At 42.3% G+C, this 15,554-nt stretch overlaps 1 protein-coding gene across 1 annotated transcript in view; it reads left to right on the forward strand.

Moving 5' to 3' along the window:
• COCH (cochlin) overlaps positions 1-15,554 on the forward strand; it is a 145,676-nt gene that overhangs the window by 85,070 nt on the left and 45,052 nt on the right. Inside the window, exons 5-6 of the mRNA XM_077464797.1 lie at positions 1,836-1,969; positions 12,865-12,918. Coding sequence (XP_077320923.1) covers positions 1,836-1,969; positions 12,865-12,918 — 188 coding nt within the window. The remainder of the gene's footprint in view (positions 1-1,835; positions 1,970-12,864; positions 12,919-15,554) is intronic.

Below are 15,554 nucleotides of genomic sequence, written 5' to 3' on the forward strand. Positions count from 1 at the left end.
TGTAATATGTAGCAGCAGCAAAGTTCTGTCTCTGCAACATTGTATCAGTTTTGCATAGTGGTTTAATTTCTGCAGTAACTGATTCATTACACTGGCAGTGGTGAGCACAGGAATCTACATACATTTTGTACTCAGAGGACTCACTCATATTATTTCCACTTATCTGGTTGAATGTTCTTGCGGCTTTCTTTTTTTTAAAACAAATGTAACATTCACCCTTTGCAAAAAGCAACACATAGATACTGACATTTCATACATATTCCAACATTACATGTATTATTTGTGATGTTTGCGTAAATTCTGAGACATTCGCAAAGCAGAATTTTTATAACTAGACCCCTTAATGTCTTCCAATATCCAAAATAAGAGGGGGGGGGGGGGGAAACAAGGGGGACATTGGGACTTTACATGAAGTATGTGGTAGCAAGAGAGTACAAGGTGAACTAATAGGAATTTTATTGATCGTTGCAATTAGATTTACAAGAAATAAATAAACACAATGATAAACAAAGTAATAAACAATGCATGATAATGGTAATAATGATAATAATAATACAGCATGATAATAACATAAATATTACAAAGTATCATAATAATAAAACTCCAAAGTTCACCGCAGCAAGATTGAATAAAAGCATATGTAAGATAATGTCTGCAGGACCAAGGTCTTTGTGCACCAATTAGGGTAATATCAAAATCTGAATGTATTCAAAAGAAGCACGGCATATGATAGCTCTACGCACGTTTCGTGGCCTTTTTTTGAATACAATAGGGATGGAAACGCATGACCTTACCAGGCCATAGTTTCATTTAAAGTCCCGTGGGATGGAAGCACATGACCTTACCAGGCCATAGCTTCGTTAAAAGTCCCAATCAATGTCCATTATGCATCACAATATCCAAAATAAAATGTTTGAACCTCTCCCTCTTTCTATGTGACCTTTCTTGGTGCCTGACTATCCAATCAACAAATTCCAGGGCTGTCAAATGAGAGCAATAGGGATGCGTCAATTGCTACCCATACCTACCCATACCTAGTATTTCTCTTCTCTCCCAGTGACCAAATGTAGTGGAGGGGAGCAAGCTGGATGGGTGGCTGATAAAGGGAACCTTTCCTTTGCCCATGCAGGGCAAAAGTATAGGGTTGCTTAGTTCCCTTCTCCCCAGGATCATTTACTCCCCCACCACTACACTCAGACACTGGTATGAGAGGCATCTGTCTCACTTTTCCCCCAGCATATAACAGCATTTGGTGTCTCGCAATTATTCCAGGCTAGGGAAGGAGCCCATAGCCCAGTGTGAGCTCTAGAAAGTCTGTTTGTAGTTTTCCAAAGAGATTTTGTCCCCTTGTATCAGCCATTGATTAGAGCAAGAAAGAGTCAAGTATTTGCTGTTGGTGATTGGAGAAGTTAAGTGGACGTATTATTTTGCACTACATTGGGATATTGTAAGTTCAGTATAAATTATAAAACACATAGGATCTCAATGAGTGCTAATAGCAAGGGATTCAGTCTTTTTGAATACTATTTGAAGTGTATGTAAAGGCAAAACTTTTTAATAAAGCTAGAGCAAGAAAACACTGGACCATCTGCCAAGTTTTATTGCTGTCTGTGTCCCCTCTGCGGAGATTCGCCGACCCCACCAGAACCAAAAATGTTGTCTGAGAAGAGGTGAGAGTTAATTTCCAATGGGGACACCTGTTCCAGTGACAGCTGCCTAAGAAGAGAATTTCTCTCAATTTAGGAAATTTGTTCTTATTTTCCCTGGTTCCTTTTGTTAGAGCCCTGTAACTGTCCAGATAATTAGCAGCAATTTCTCTTTTGCTCTTTTGCTAGTGGGGTGATCTCCAGCAATGGTGGACCTGTGTCACTACGTAGACTTCCTGGTCAACAAAATTACCCAGCTGTCTTAGCAAATGGTGTGCAATCACAGCCACTGACCAAATGGACATCATCTTTCTCTGTATCCAGTAAGTAAATGCATTTGTTTATATTCTACATGTAGTTACATAGTTACATAGTTAGTCAGGTTGAAAAAAGACACAAGTCCATCCAGTTCAACCACAAAAAACAAAAAATAAAATATATAATGTGCACCTATAGATGTTGGCTTTGGATAAATATACAGCTCCTACCTAAATCCGATGACACCCTTGAAATCCAGTAAGAAAATAAAAAACATGGTTACAAAAATGTGCAATTGTATTCAGAGGGAGCGGCAAGCTAAAATTGCAACAAAGAGAGCACCCAACAATTGGTGAGCACCTGAACCTGACTTTTGAGAGATTGCACCTTTATTAATACGAAATGTTTGGATGCTGTAAATAATCAGCTATTTATTGTTCCTAAAAAGCTAACCCAATTGGGCATTCTGTAGCTATAAGTGCGGAATGAAGAGTAAATGTGCTGGGAAATGTTAAGGAGGCATGCACCCATGTTGAGTCTGCTGTTAGCAAAAACTGGAGCAGCTGGTGTCCATTCTATGACCCTCCTTGAGATCAGATTTTCTGCTGATTTTTGTCTTCAGATTTACCATAACCATGTAGTGCAACGGCCTGCCTGATTGCATACACATTGAAACTCCTAAGGTTTGACCTCATATTATATGGTTTTGGTAAATCTGAAGGAAAAAATCAGCAGAAAATCTGATAGTGTGTATGGGGCTTTAGAATATTGATCATTTCAATCCTGGTATGGTCTATGGGAAATGTGAGGGATTGTACTGTGGACGCCAAAGGCTTCACTCCTTCTCTGTAAGTGTACAAGAGAATGATTTGAAACATCCTGTAGACTGTGCAGGTTGTTCTGAGAGAAAATATTTCTATCCTCCAGAACTGGTACCTGTGTATGTGAATACTGTAAGTGTAAAGTGAAACAAGCGAGTTGTGCTACTAAGCTTCAGGCCACCGACAACCAGGTAGACCCCAAAAGCCTCCAAGGTGGTGGTATGTATTCCAGCCATTGCAAACCTATCCTGTGTGTTTAGCTAGTCTCTCCTTGAATTTGCAATACAGTCTATCACACTTATATATAAGATTAACAGAAAGATGAAGATATGGCTGTGCTGTTTTGCAGCAAAGTATTAATTCTAGAGTTCTGATGGACAGTCACCGAACTTGCTTGTAAAGACAGTCAGCTCTCCTAAAGCCCCATACACACTATCAGTTTTTCTGCTGAGTTTTTCCTTCAGGTTTACCAAAACCATGTAGTGCAAGAGCCTGCCTGATTGCATACACATTGAAATTCCTGAGGTTTGACCTCATATTATATGAAAAACTCAGCAGAAAAACTGATAGTGTGTATGGGGCTTTAGTCTTCTAAGGCAGACATAAAAAACTGGTGGAATTAGACTCAAGCTTCTCTGTGCTGTCCTTGAGACACTGAACAAACATTATTGTGACTGAGGCCGCGTACACACGCGGGGACTGTTCGCCCAACTTTGTCCGTCAAACAGTTTCGGCAAACAGTCCGCTCAAAATTAGCATGGACGGACATGGCCACACACGACGGACGAACAGTTTGCTGAAACCGTGCGCGATGACGTGAACGGCACGTACGACGGGACGAAAAATACGACGTCCTATACACTGCATTATAACTTTCGGCGTGAAAATCCTTTCTGAGCATGCGCGCAACTTTGTTTGACGAACAAGCCTACACACGCGGGGACTGTCCGCTGAAACAAGGTTTCAGCGGACAGTTTTTCGGAATTTCCGAAAAACCTTGTTCAGCGGACTGTTCGCTGAAACTGTCCGCTGAAAGCCCACACACGAGCGGACTGTCCGCTGAAACTTGGTTTCAGCGGACAGTTTCAGCGAACAGTCCCCGCGTATGTACGCGGCCTGAGAGAATCCAGCAGGACCGTTCCCTGAAGTTTCTTTCAGCTTCCCTCTTTTATCACCAATCTCCTTATTTCAAGACTGCATTGGAGAACTTTCCTTCCTAATGCCACACACTCCACAGCCTGGCACGTGTGTTTTTCAGTAGCTACCCCATCTAGGACAATTGTGGTGAGATTTTTGGGGTTGTCTGAAATCCATTGCTGGCAAGCTGTTAGGAACTGAGTGTCTGACAGTGACAGAAAACAGCCTGTGCAAAATAGCAAACATGCCATACACCAGGTGAAAATGTCAGTTTTACGAAGTGAAACAGCTCTGCAAAACAAATCTAAAATCTCTTATATTTAGTAATCCATGTCTCTTTCATTTTTACTCACTTTTCTTTCTTCTATCTTTAAATATTATCTTATTCATTTGCTTCTACCTTCAAACTTTCTTTTACTCAAACTAACTTCATCTTTACACTTTACTCACTAGACTACATTCTCAGACATTCAGTCATTAGCCTACATTCTCAAATATTCACTTTTCTGTACATTTCCTTTTTTTTATTTTAAATCTCCCTTCTTTCTCAAACCCTTTTTTGCTTTTCCTGCACATATTTTCTTTGCTCACAAACCTATCCTTTTATATCCCTTTTATATCCCTACCTATTGTCTTTTTCTTTCTCAATGTTTTTCTAAAAAAATATTTTTTTTCCAATATCTACAACTTCCTTCAAATACTGCACAGCTCCCATCACAAATCCAGTTCATATAGGTGTCCCATCCTGTGTACTCTGCATGTTTCCCCACTGGTGTGGCTTCATTAGGGATAAAGTGCTGAAGTGGAGAGTGAAGAGTTTATGTCCATTTCCTGGAAGGCCCCTCTTTTTATAGGTTCCCCCACGTGTTCCGGCACACCTGTGATGACATCATTAGATGTTAAGTTTGTGCCATCACGGGGGGGGGCATGACCGCATGTGAACGAGGCAGGACATGCTTTCCCAGAGCTCCGGTTCTTCTCCTGTAATTCAGCAGTTTTCAGTGCTATTTACCCGGATTCTACCTCTATAAGTGGTAATCAGGGTGCCTGTTATCCGGGAGATGCCGACTTCAGCCTCCAAATACAAAGGGAAGGCGCCGTTGCACCAGCGTCAGTCTACACGAGGCTGGGTATCTGCCATCTTGGCTCCTATGTTGTCATCCCTGTGTCCCAAACAGCCAGACATGAAGATGGAGCAGGCAGTGAACGCAGCACTGCAGAGCCCTGGGGCACCTCTTGAGCCAAAGACAGACACTGCAGCCATCACAAAGCCAATACTGGAAGCTACAGACATGTGTAAAGCAGCACTGATGGTGCGTATTGATCATTTGGCCTCAGATTGCACACTCTTTAGACATAACTTAAACAAGATCAGGGGCTGACTTACAAGGGCTGAAGACTGTATATCAGAGATGGAGGGCACCATGCATTCCCAAGACTCTCAGCTACCTGAGCTTTAAGACTTGGTAAGATCACTCCAACACAGAGCAGATAATGCAGACGACAGAGAGAAGAGAAACTATGTGCCAGTGGTGAGGCTGCCAGAGGAAGCTGAAGGGGCCAAGCCAGTCATCTTTGCCAAGCAATTCTTTAAACTGCTCTCTTTGGGGGACCTACCACAAACATATGTGGTAGAAAGTGCCCACCACGTTCCCATGGGTGCTCATCCCCCAGGTGCTCCACCACAGCCCTTCCTGGTCAGGTTTCTGAATTACAGAGACTGAGACATGCTCCTGGCTGAAGCAAGAAAGCATTAGGATCTTAAGTTTGAAAATGCTCACATAATACTATTCCCTGATTTTACACTGAAACTCAGAGGAAATGTCGCTCCTTTACTGATGTCCATAGGAGGCTGAGGGAAAAAGAAATCAAATACAGCAAGTTGCACCCCAGCAAGCTTTGTGTTCAGTACAAGGGATCAGTAAAGTTTTTTGATACCCCTCATGAAGCCTGTGATTGGCTAGATAAGGAACCCTGAAACCCATTGGGGATCAGGATTCGCCTACTGGGTACATCCCCCCTTTTATTGAGTTTCATCTATACCTTTTCAATTGCACCGTTTGGGCTCTTTAGTTGTTACAGCTCTGTAGGCTATTATTGAATGTGTATAAGGGGCCATGACATACGCCTTTTCCCTGCAGTGATACACTTTTCTCCGATACTAACATCATGCCCCTTAAACCTTTGTGGTATTCATTCGTTTACATGGAGTCTCCCATTGAAAACACAGAAACGTCACCTAGAACTGTCAAACTTTTGCGATCAGCGGTTGGGCCTCAACAGTTATTGTTGGATTTTTGGAACAAGCTACATACCTTCAGCTCCAATAGGCCAGCCTCTGTGGAGCTTCAGTCCAGGACTTCCGCAGCAGGGCTCTCAGAAATGTGGCACTTTAAACATCCAGCTATTAGATCTCACTCTCATCTCTCCAATGCACATTGCTCATCAGCCAGAATAGACCTAGCTTTTGGTAATGATTCCATGCTATCATTGTTACAAGAGACAGACTATCTGGCTGGGGGTGTGTCAGATCACAACCCGCTATCCGTTACCTTGGCCTTACCCGTGGGGGCTAAGAGGGGAGCATGGAGGTTATCCACAGGTTGGTTGCAGGTTGATTAGATATCCTGCCAGCTCCAAAGGTCTATTATATCTTCCTGGTCCACTAAAGAGGACTCGGCTGAACCGCCGGTGGTGTGGAATGCATTCAAGGTGGTGGTAAGGGGTGAATGTCTTTCAGCAATCAAAACTGCATGCAAGGATCATACCTTTGAAATAGTGGCTTTACAGGTCAGAGAATGTGGGTGTGCAAGGGAACACGCTGATTCTCCTTCGGATGATACCTACACCTCCCTGCTGGAGGTGCGGTGTCATCTCTTCCTGCACTTTACGGATCTAGCACATACAGTAGCTGGGCGCAAGGTGGAGTCTCTATTTTCTTAAGGCGACAAAAATGGTAAGCTTCTGGCCATGTTGGTGGCAGATCAAAAATATCCTGTAAATATACCAGTTATTCGACAAGCAGGGGCTAAGCTAGTTACAGACCCATTCAGTATTTTGACAGAATTCATAAAATTTTACTCCCCTCTATATGCTCCCATCCCACAGTGTGACCTCTCTGCTTTAGATACTCTGCAGGGAGGTCTGTCTCTTCCGGTGTTATCAGATTCACATAGGGAATTCCTTGATGCTAAAATCACGCCATTGGAGGTGGAGGCAACCATATCAGCTTTTTCTCCGCAGAAGCCAACCTGGTCGGACAGCCTCCCAGCAGACTTCTATAAAATTTATATAAAACAATTTTCCTCTAGAACCAGTATGCTTTTGTCCCACTGTCTACACCACCAGACCATCCAGTCTTCCATGCTGGACACATATATGATCCTCCTACTGAAACCAGGCTACCGTCCCATTCCTCTTTTGAATATGGGCCTGAAAATTCTAACTAAAGTTTTAGTGACTTGTCTGGCCAAGGTTATGCCTTCATTGGCTAACATTGACCAAACAGGATTTATGCCCCTGAAATCCACTGACACCAATTTAAGGAGACTTTTCACTCACTTACAATTGGCTACTGAGGGGTCACCCACGAGGGTTATAGTATCTAAAGGCATTGAAAAAGCTTTTGATTCAGTAGATAGGAAATTTATCCATATATTGTTGGAACTTACGGGCTTTGGGCCAAAATTTAGAAAATGGATTGCTATGCTTTACTGTAGCCCTCGTGCTGTGATTCAGCTTGGTCTCTCTGTCTAACCTTTCTTTAAAATTGGTAGTGGGTACTAGACAGGGATGCCCTCTCTCCCCCTTCCTTTTTGTGTTAACGATGAAGTCCCTAGAAATCACCCTTCATTTATCACAGGCAGTGGGAGCCATTCAGGTGGGTACTATACAGGAATGCCTTGCTTTATATGCAGATGATTTAATACCATTCCTTAAGGACCATGGGCCATCCCTTCAAATGGCACTGAACATCCTAAATGACTTTGCTGCCTTCTCAGGACTTAAAGTAAATTGGGACAAGTCTTCCATCTTACCACTGGACGATGAAGCTAAGAGATAAGGCAAGTAAAGGCACAAAACACCTAAAATAATATCCATCAAAACGGGAAAGAAATCCTCATTCAAAACAATACATATATAGATTAAAACGTCCAATTTATAAATGGCGTCTAATCCGATACGGATTAATTGGTTCCTTTTCAGGGATTTCCACATACAAGGCTGCCACCAAGGAGAAACTGAAACCAGGTTTCCAAACACTATAATGCAAACACAAAGAAGAGGGGTGCCTCAGGGTGCAGATTTTCTTTAAAAATGTAAATTTATTATTATGCTATTAAAATTAAACTCACATTTTCCATGAGTAATAAGGGCATTATAATCCATTCACAGTGATTCGCTCCGTCATTCAATCTGTCCAGTCCACGGTTGTTTGTTAAGTTTAATTTTAACAGCATAATAATAAATTTACATTTTTAAAGAAAATCTGCACCCAGAGGCGCCCCTCTTCTTTGTCTTCGATGAAGCTAAGAGCATGGTGGATGCTAGCCTTCCGCTATAGTGGGTCTCATGTGGTGTCATAACTCAAACAGAGAATACAGGCCTGGAAGAATCTGCCTTTGTCCCTGATAGGGAGAATGAATCTCCTTAAAATTAAGATTTTACCAGTTATATTGTATTTCTTGCGGCACTCCACAATATGGGTTCCCAAACATATTTTAAAAAACTGGATGGCATAATCAGATTTTTTGTATGGTCCCCCCTATCTCCCTGTATAGGGCTTAAGGTTCTACAAGAACTCTGGGGCCAGGGTGGTCTAGCACTACCGGATTGGCAAAATTACTACCTAGCCAGGCAGATGGTGTTTGCCCGCCCCGGACAGATGACGGGGGCTTGGCCACAGTACTGGAGGCTGCACAGCTAGGGTCATACGAAAGCCTGAAGCTGGCTCTCTTCAGAGGCCCTAGGTCTAGTCTCCCTCTAACATTGACTATGAAAGCTACCATTAAAGCATGGAAGACAACAACAAAGCTGGCATGTCCTAGTTATCTTGGCTTTTCGTCTTCTACCCCCCTATGGATGAATCCTCGACTTCCTCAATTTTACTCCCTGCCAGACCCCATGATTTGGGCAATCAAAGGTATTAAGACTTTGAGAGACATTACAAGGGAAGGGGAAATCCTGATGTTTGACCAACTGAAAGCAAGACACAACCTACCCAACCCTACTTGTTTAGATTTCTTCAACTAAGTCATGCATTCCAAATACAATTTTGTGGTGTGGGGATAGAGACTCTGCCTTCAGCCCTTGAAGATCTACTGTCAGCCGATGATCTTACCAAACCATTGTCAGTCACGTATAAGGAGCTATTTAAAAAGACTCCGTCTGCAGTGACTAGATGCAGAGAACAATGGGCAACAGAAGTCCCTGAAATCTGGGGGAAGATTGGGATGGCATGTGGGAACAACCATTCAAACATCTTGTGTCAGCTAGAGATAGGTTAATCCAGTTTAAATTCCTTTATAGGATTTATTATACCCCAGCGAGAATAGAACATATTTACCTCTCCAGCTGAATGCTGGAGATGTCCTTTTGCCCCTGTAATGATGAGCACATTTTTAGGAAGTGGTCTGGGGTCACTTCTTTTATATCAGAGGTTCTCAATGTTCCCATTACCATATCAGAGGAGGTTGTTCCATCCCTGGCACATAGGACACTTTTTAACATGGTATTCATTTATGGCAGGAAAGCAATCTTTTTGCATTGGAAGAAGCCACATGCCCCCATATATCCTTTTGGAAGGGGCTGGTTAACTCCATGATGCCACTATACAGAGCAACCTATATTTTCAGGGGCTGTACAAAAAAAAAATGATAAGGTGTGGCAGGCTTGGATTGATTCAGAAACTACTGTGGTGTAAATAACTACATGTTCCATAAGTGGAGATATAAAACCTTAGTAAAAAGAATTTTAAAAAAAACTAAGTTTATGCCATCACGCAGTTGCTCAGTAGTGACATCTTTTAATTCTCCTGGCCATATGTGTATACATTATTTGTGGATACTGCTTCTCTCAATGCTCAACAGTTTCCTAAGCTACTTGTATTCCTCTATTCATATATTGATTAGCCTTTTGGAGGGGAATTTATTATTTTAGGGGACAGTCTAGACCAGGGTTAGGCAACCTTGAAGAGGTGGAGATCTACCTGAACAACATGAAGAAGTCAAAGATCACCAGGGAGAGTGTCGCCTCCTCACACCAGTTTTAAGCCTGTAATTACCGTACTACCATGTCACAATTGTGTACATGCATGGCAATCATGGGTTTAATTCAAGTGGTGAGGAGGAGATATACACCTCCTCACCACCTGTCAAACACACTCAGATCGATTTTTAGAGGAGTGCTGCACTTGTGAATAAGCCCTTAGTTGCATTCGGCAGGAATTATGCCCCCTGTTGCTTTTAGTGCATGCTACCGCCTGCCAATCATGACCTATTCAAGTAAATGGGGCCACTCCACATGGGACAGGAGCCAGCACTACAGAGGAGCCATCGGCTTATGCGGCTGCCTACTACAGCTCCAACTTTACAAGTAGTCCCTCTGCATTGCACTTTGATGCTCTGGAAGGATGGGTCAGCAAGCCAGACTGCGATCTACCAGTCACCTGTCTGCGAGCTACTGGTTGCTGACTCCAGGTCTAGACATCTTCTTCATAAAATTAAGACTATTTTTTTTCTATTAATTACTATTTTACTATTACTATTTATAATTTTTTTTTTTTACAATTCAATTACAGAAAATGTATTAACAGTTTACAAAGTTGCCAGCATCCTTTTTAATCTATTTATTAAAGCCCCATTCCAGGCTAAAACTATTTTACCCACCCTACTAGTGATTTTTCCATTGCCTTATAAAGCTTGATATACTCACCTAAGTCCTCCCACCCGATCCCTCACCGCTAACAGTTCTGGGAGTGGGGGACTGCAAATCCAGTGGTGCAATAGAGCTTGAGATTGCCAGTCTCCAATCAGCCCCCTGTGATTACGTCAGTCCCCTTCTAGATGCAGAGGTCACCATGCCACTGAACAATGAACAGGAAGTGTCCACTTCATGCTGGCTCTGATGTGGATACCCAAAGAAGGATCTAAGCAGGAAGTAAATAGGAGAGAAGAAGAATTGGGGCTGTGGCATCATGTGATCTCAGCTTAAGGAAATAAACATGCGTTTTGATAAGGACTTCTTTTTGTTGCAGCAATCAGAGTGAGAGAGAGGTGGGCGAAGGTTGGCAATTACCCTGGCGTGGGGCTTTATCTTGGTTTTTGTTATTTGTTATTATATCTTATGCATAAATCTCATCCCTTCTTAATAAATTAATATAATTAGTATTTATTTTGTTTTTCAGTTTTATTGGGATTTGCAATTCCTTATTTATCGTCATAAATAAATCAAAATGATATTACTCTTCTAATTTTTTTTCTCTATTTTGGACAAAAATACAGCTTATTATAATAGCATTTTAAAAATCAATCTTCTCTTAATTACTGATAAAGGGTGAATATTTAACATCCCTCAATCGATCCACTGAGTGCTTTTGAATTGAATCTAAAGATTCATTGTGCTACTGTTTAAAGTTGGACTTTACCTGGTCTTCCTTAAAAGGAATCAGTGTGGACAGAAGTATCTGTGCTGCCACTTGTTGTTTGGCATTCATACTGTATCCTAAAACTCTCAAACTTCATATTTGCTCACTGAAGAAAAACTGATAAAAACCAGGCAAGTGACTTTTTGGAGGCATTTGTAAATGGAGGCATAGACTTTTCTATCATAGAAGGTTGTCCAGGCCATGTACATTTCAAAATGAAAACATTTACATCTTGATGACCAGTAGTAAATAGGGCTGTTACTGATTAAAATTTTCGTGTTCGATTAATCGATTTTGTTTTTTAATAGATTCATTGACTAATTTTGATTAATTATGATGCACATACAGATCCAACTACTTTTAGCTGATCTCCTTGCATTGCAACTCTGCATTAGTCAGTGGTAAATGTGGTATAAACTATATACAATCACCTGACACTAGTTAGTTTCCACAATCCATGATTTAACTTCACAGTTCACACAAATACATTTTAAATTCAAGATGTAGCACTGACGTAAGTAATTTTTTTTCCACAGTAGCGTGACAATCCCTCCGACTCCGGTCTAACTAATCACTCTCCCCTTATGGTATGGACCCCTGTGCAAACAGGTGGTTATGCAAGCGGGTATCAAAAGGGTTAACACGGACCATAAACTTCTCTTACGTCTCCTTATATCTCAGCAAGGACACCTCTTCATGGGTAGAAAAGATCTAAGTGCTCACCGCTTAAGTATAAGATTTAATTTTTGTGTTCAAACACAAACTACTCACATAAAGATGATAAAAACACAGCATGGAAAGCCGACAATCGTGTCAGTTCCATAGGGCAGCAGCGGGTGACGTCATGCGCAGCTCCTCGCCCGTATGCGTTACGTTCAATCAGAACTTCAACGTCACCGGACTCCTCCCTTCGTTAGCAGACTTGGGGAAGGGGGGAGGAATCCAGTGACATTGATGTCTGTGATGTCACCGGATCTCCGACGGAACTCCCCGAAGACCCGGAAGCTGGAGGAGGGGTGAGTACCGATCAAAAGAATTTTGATCGATCAAAAAAATTAATCAATTAATCTAGGAATTAATCTTTAATTTCCACAGCCCTAGTAGTAAACTGTATATTTAGTCACATATACTTTGTACTAACTTTAAATATATGTGTGTGTGTGTGTGTGTGTGTGTGTGTGTGTGTGTGTGTGTGTATATATATATATATCTGTCTCAGATTGCCAATTTAGGAGATCTATCTGCTGTAATCACAAAATAAGGTTGATTTATTCAAGTAGCATTGCATTTTTGGTGACTCTTTTGTACCTTACGCCTATATACATCAAGCACAAAAATACTCTTTACTCTCTTTTAGAACAGAAGAGTCGAGGGATGGAGGTCTCTGGAAAACCTGTGTCTACCAGTACAAGTGAGCAACAGTATTCTCCATATCATGCAACTTATTTAAAGAAAATGAATACAGTATATGCATTTTATACATACAGTACATTTAAAAAGCTCCCATGTGGCTAAGGATTAGTCATATGAAAAAAAGTCCACTTAGGGATCTGAAAACCTATTTGGCCAGGTTTGGTATGGCACACCCATGATGAGCCTCTTGCTCACTGATGTAATACTAAAGGGATGTTCTACCTCTTTAATATGGTCATTCAGAGGATGTATCAGTCTGGCAAAGGAACCCTCTTTTGAGAGAGAGTCAGAGGCTGCAATTAATGGCATTCACCACTTGAATCCTTGTCCCAGTTCTGCACATTACACTTTTTGCATTTGTAATCTACCTCAGCGTATGTTACATGGTTTTGTTCAGTACAGATAGGGCTTTAATTTAGTAGATTAATACATAGATTTTTAGCAGGAATAAATGGTAGAAAAAAATGTAAAACTGCATTTTCTGTAAATTTTCCCTCTGAGCATAAATCCCCCCCCCCCCAATTTCCCTACGACCACAAATCCCCCCAATCATCACTAATAGCAAAATAAATTTCCCTCCTAAACCCCCCCCCACCTCATATTCGACATCCTAGCACACATAACCCCCCCCCCCCAGCACTGATGCTCTTCTCCTTTCCCCCTCCTAGCACACTCTCATCACAAGCACAAGTGTTTCTTACTTTGCCCCCTTCCATTCCCAGTGGAATTCCCTCCACTACATAGACCTCAGATGCAACACGGCGGATGACTGTGTGATGTTCTTACTTCTATGCTTCTCCTCATCATGACATGTCAGAGATGAGAATGAGCCTAGGGCTAGTGATGGCCGAACGGTTCGCCCGGCGGTCGTTTCGCGGCGAATTTCCGACATTCGCGGTCCGCACGTTCGAACGCCTTTTTCCGTCGTTCGCCGCGGCGGACTTACGTGTTTAATGTATACAAGAACTTTAACCTTTGGTGACACGTTTATCATGTGATACAGGACAGCCAATTGAGACATGACAGCACATGGACACTTGTACATTCCCCCTAACCTATAAATACACCCGATCCGGTGGCCATTTTACATTCTTTCTTCTGTTAAGATAGGGACAGGTTCCTGTGTGGAGTAGGGAGAGATAAACCACTAGCTATTTGGTACACAAAAGTTCTTTTCAGGACTGGTATAGGTGTTAGGTGTTGATAGGTTTGCTGTGCTGCTGATTCTTGCAGCAGCCTGAGTGTCTTTTGTTAGTTTAGAGAAAGGGAAAGGACGGTGTATGCTACAGGGACAGCCAGATTAGTCTTTCATCATCATCATCATCATCATCATCATTAGCTGTTACTATCAAGGTCCACAAAAGAGCTGTTCCAGTAACCACTAATCGTTCTCTTTTTTTGCCAATTTGTATAGGGACAGGAAGGAAGCAGTGTTGTCAGGCAGTGAGGGTAATTTTAAAGACTTGCTGTTATTATTAGTTCCACAAAGGTTCTTTTCAGGACTGGTATCAGTGGTACAGTAATAGGCTTGTACATGTATAATATTCTTTCTTCCAAATATAGAAAGGATATTATACTTGACTGCTGCCCTTCTGCTGCAGTCTGCTAAACATTCACAACTCACTTGTTCCACAAAAGTTCTTATAAGGACTGGTAACTTGGTATAGGGTGCTACGGTACATAGGCTTGAGTGCGGTACAGTCTGCTGTTCTGTAAGGACCGCTATCGGTCCACAATAGATAGGGTTGACGTGCACCACTGCTGACCGCTGCCCTATACTGCAGCAGTCCTTCAGCGGTATAGGGACTGACGTACAGTCTGCTAATCACTAACACACAACCTGCTTGTTCCACAAAAGTTCTTATAAGGACTGGTAACTTGGTATAGGGTGCTACGGTACATAGGCTTGAGTGCGGTACAGTCTGCTGTTCTGTAAGGACCGCTATCGGTCCACAATAGATAGGGTTGACGTGCACCACTGCTGACCGCTGCCCTATACTGCAGCAGTCCTTCAGCGGTATAGGGACTGACGTACAGTCTGCTAAACACTAATACACAACCTGCTTGGTCCACAAAAGTTCTTATAAGGACTGGTAACTTGGTATAGGGTGCTACGGTACATAGGCTTGAGTGCGGTACAGTCTGCTGTTCTGTAAGGACCGCTATCGGTCCACAATAGATAGGGTTGACGTGCACCACTGCTGACCGCTGCCCTATACTGCAGCAGTCCTTCAGCGGTATAGGGACTGACGTACAGTCTGCTAAACACTAATACACAACCTGCTTGGTCCACAAAAGTTCTTATAAGGACTGGTAACTTGGTATAGGGTGCTACGGTACATAGGCTTGAGTGCGGTACAGTCTGCTGTTCTGTAAGGACCGCTATCGGTCCACAATAGATAGGGTTGACGTGCACCACTGCTGACCGCTCACCTATACTGCAGCAGTCCTTCAGCGGTATAGGGACTGACGTACAGTCTGCTAATCACTAACACACAACCTGCTTGTTCCACAAAAGTTCTTATAAGGACTGGTAACTTGGTATAGGGTGCTACGGTACATAGGCTTGAGTGCGGTACAGTCTGCTGTTCTGTAAGGACCGCTATCGGTCCACAATAGATAGGGTTGACGTGC

The sequence above is a fragment of the Lithobates pipiens genome, unplaced genomic scaffold (assembly GCF_037356315.1).
Source record: "Lithobates pipiens isolate NorthernLeopardFrog02 unplaced genomic scaffold, aLitPip1_a1.2 Scaffold_30, whole genome shotgun sequence".
In the NCBI taxonomy this organism is placed as follows: Eukaryota; Metazoa; Chordata; class Amphibia; order Anura; family Ranidae; genus Lithobates; species Lithobates pipiens.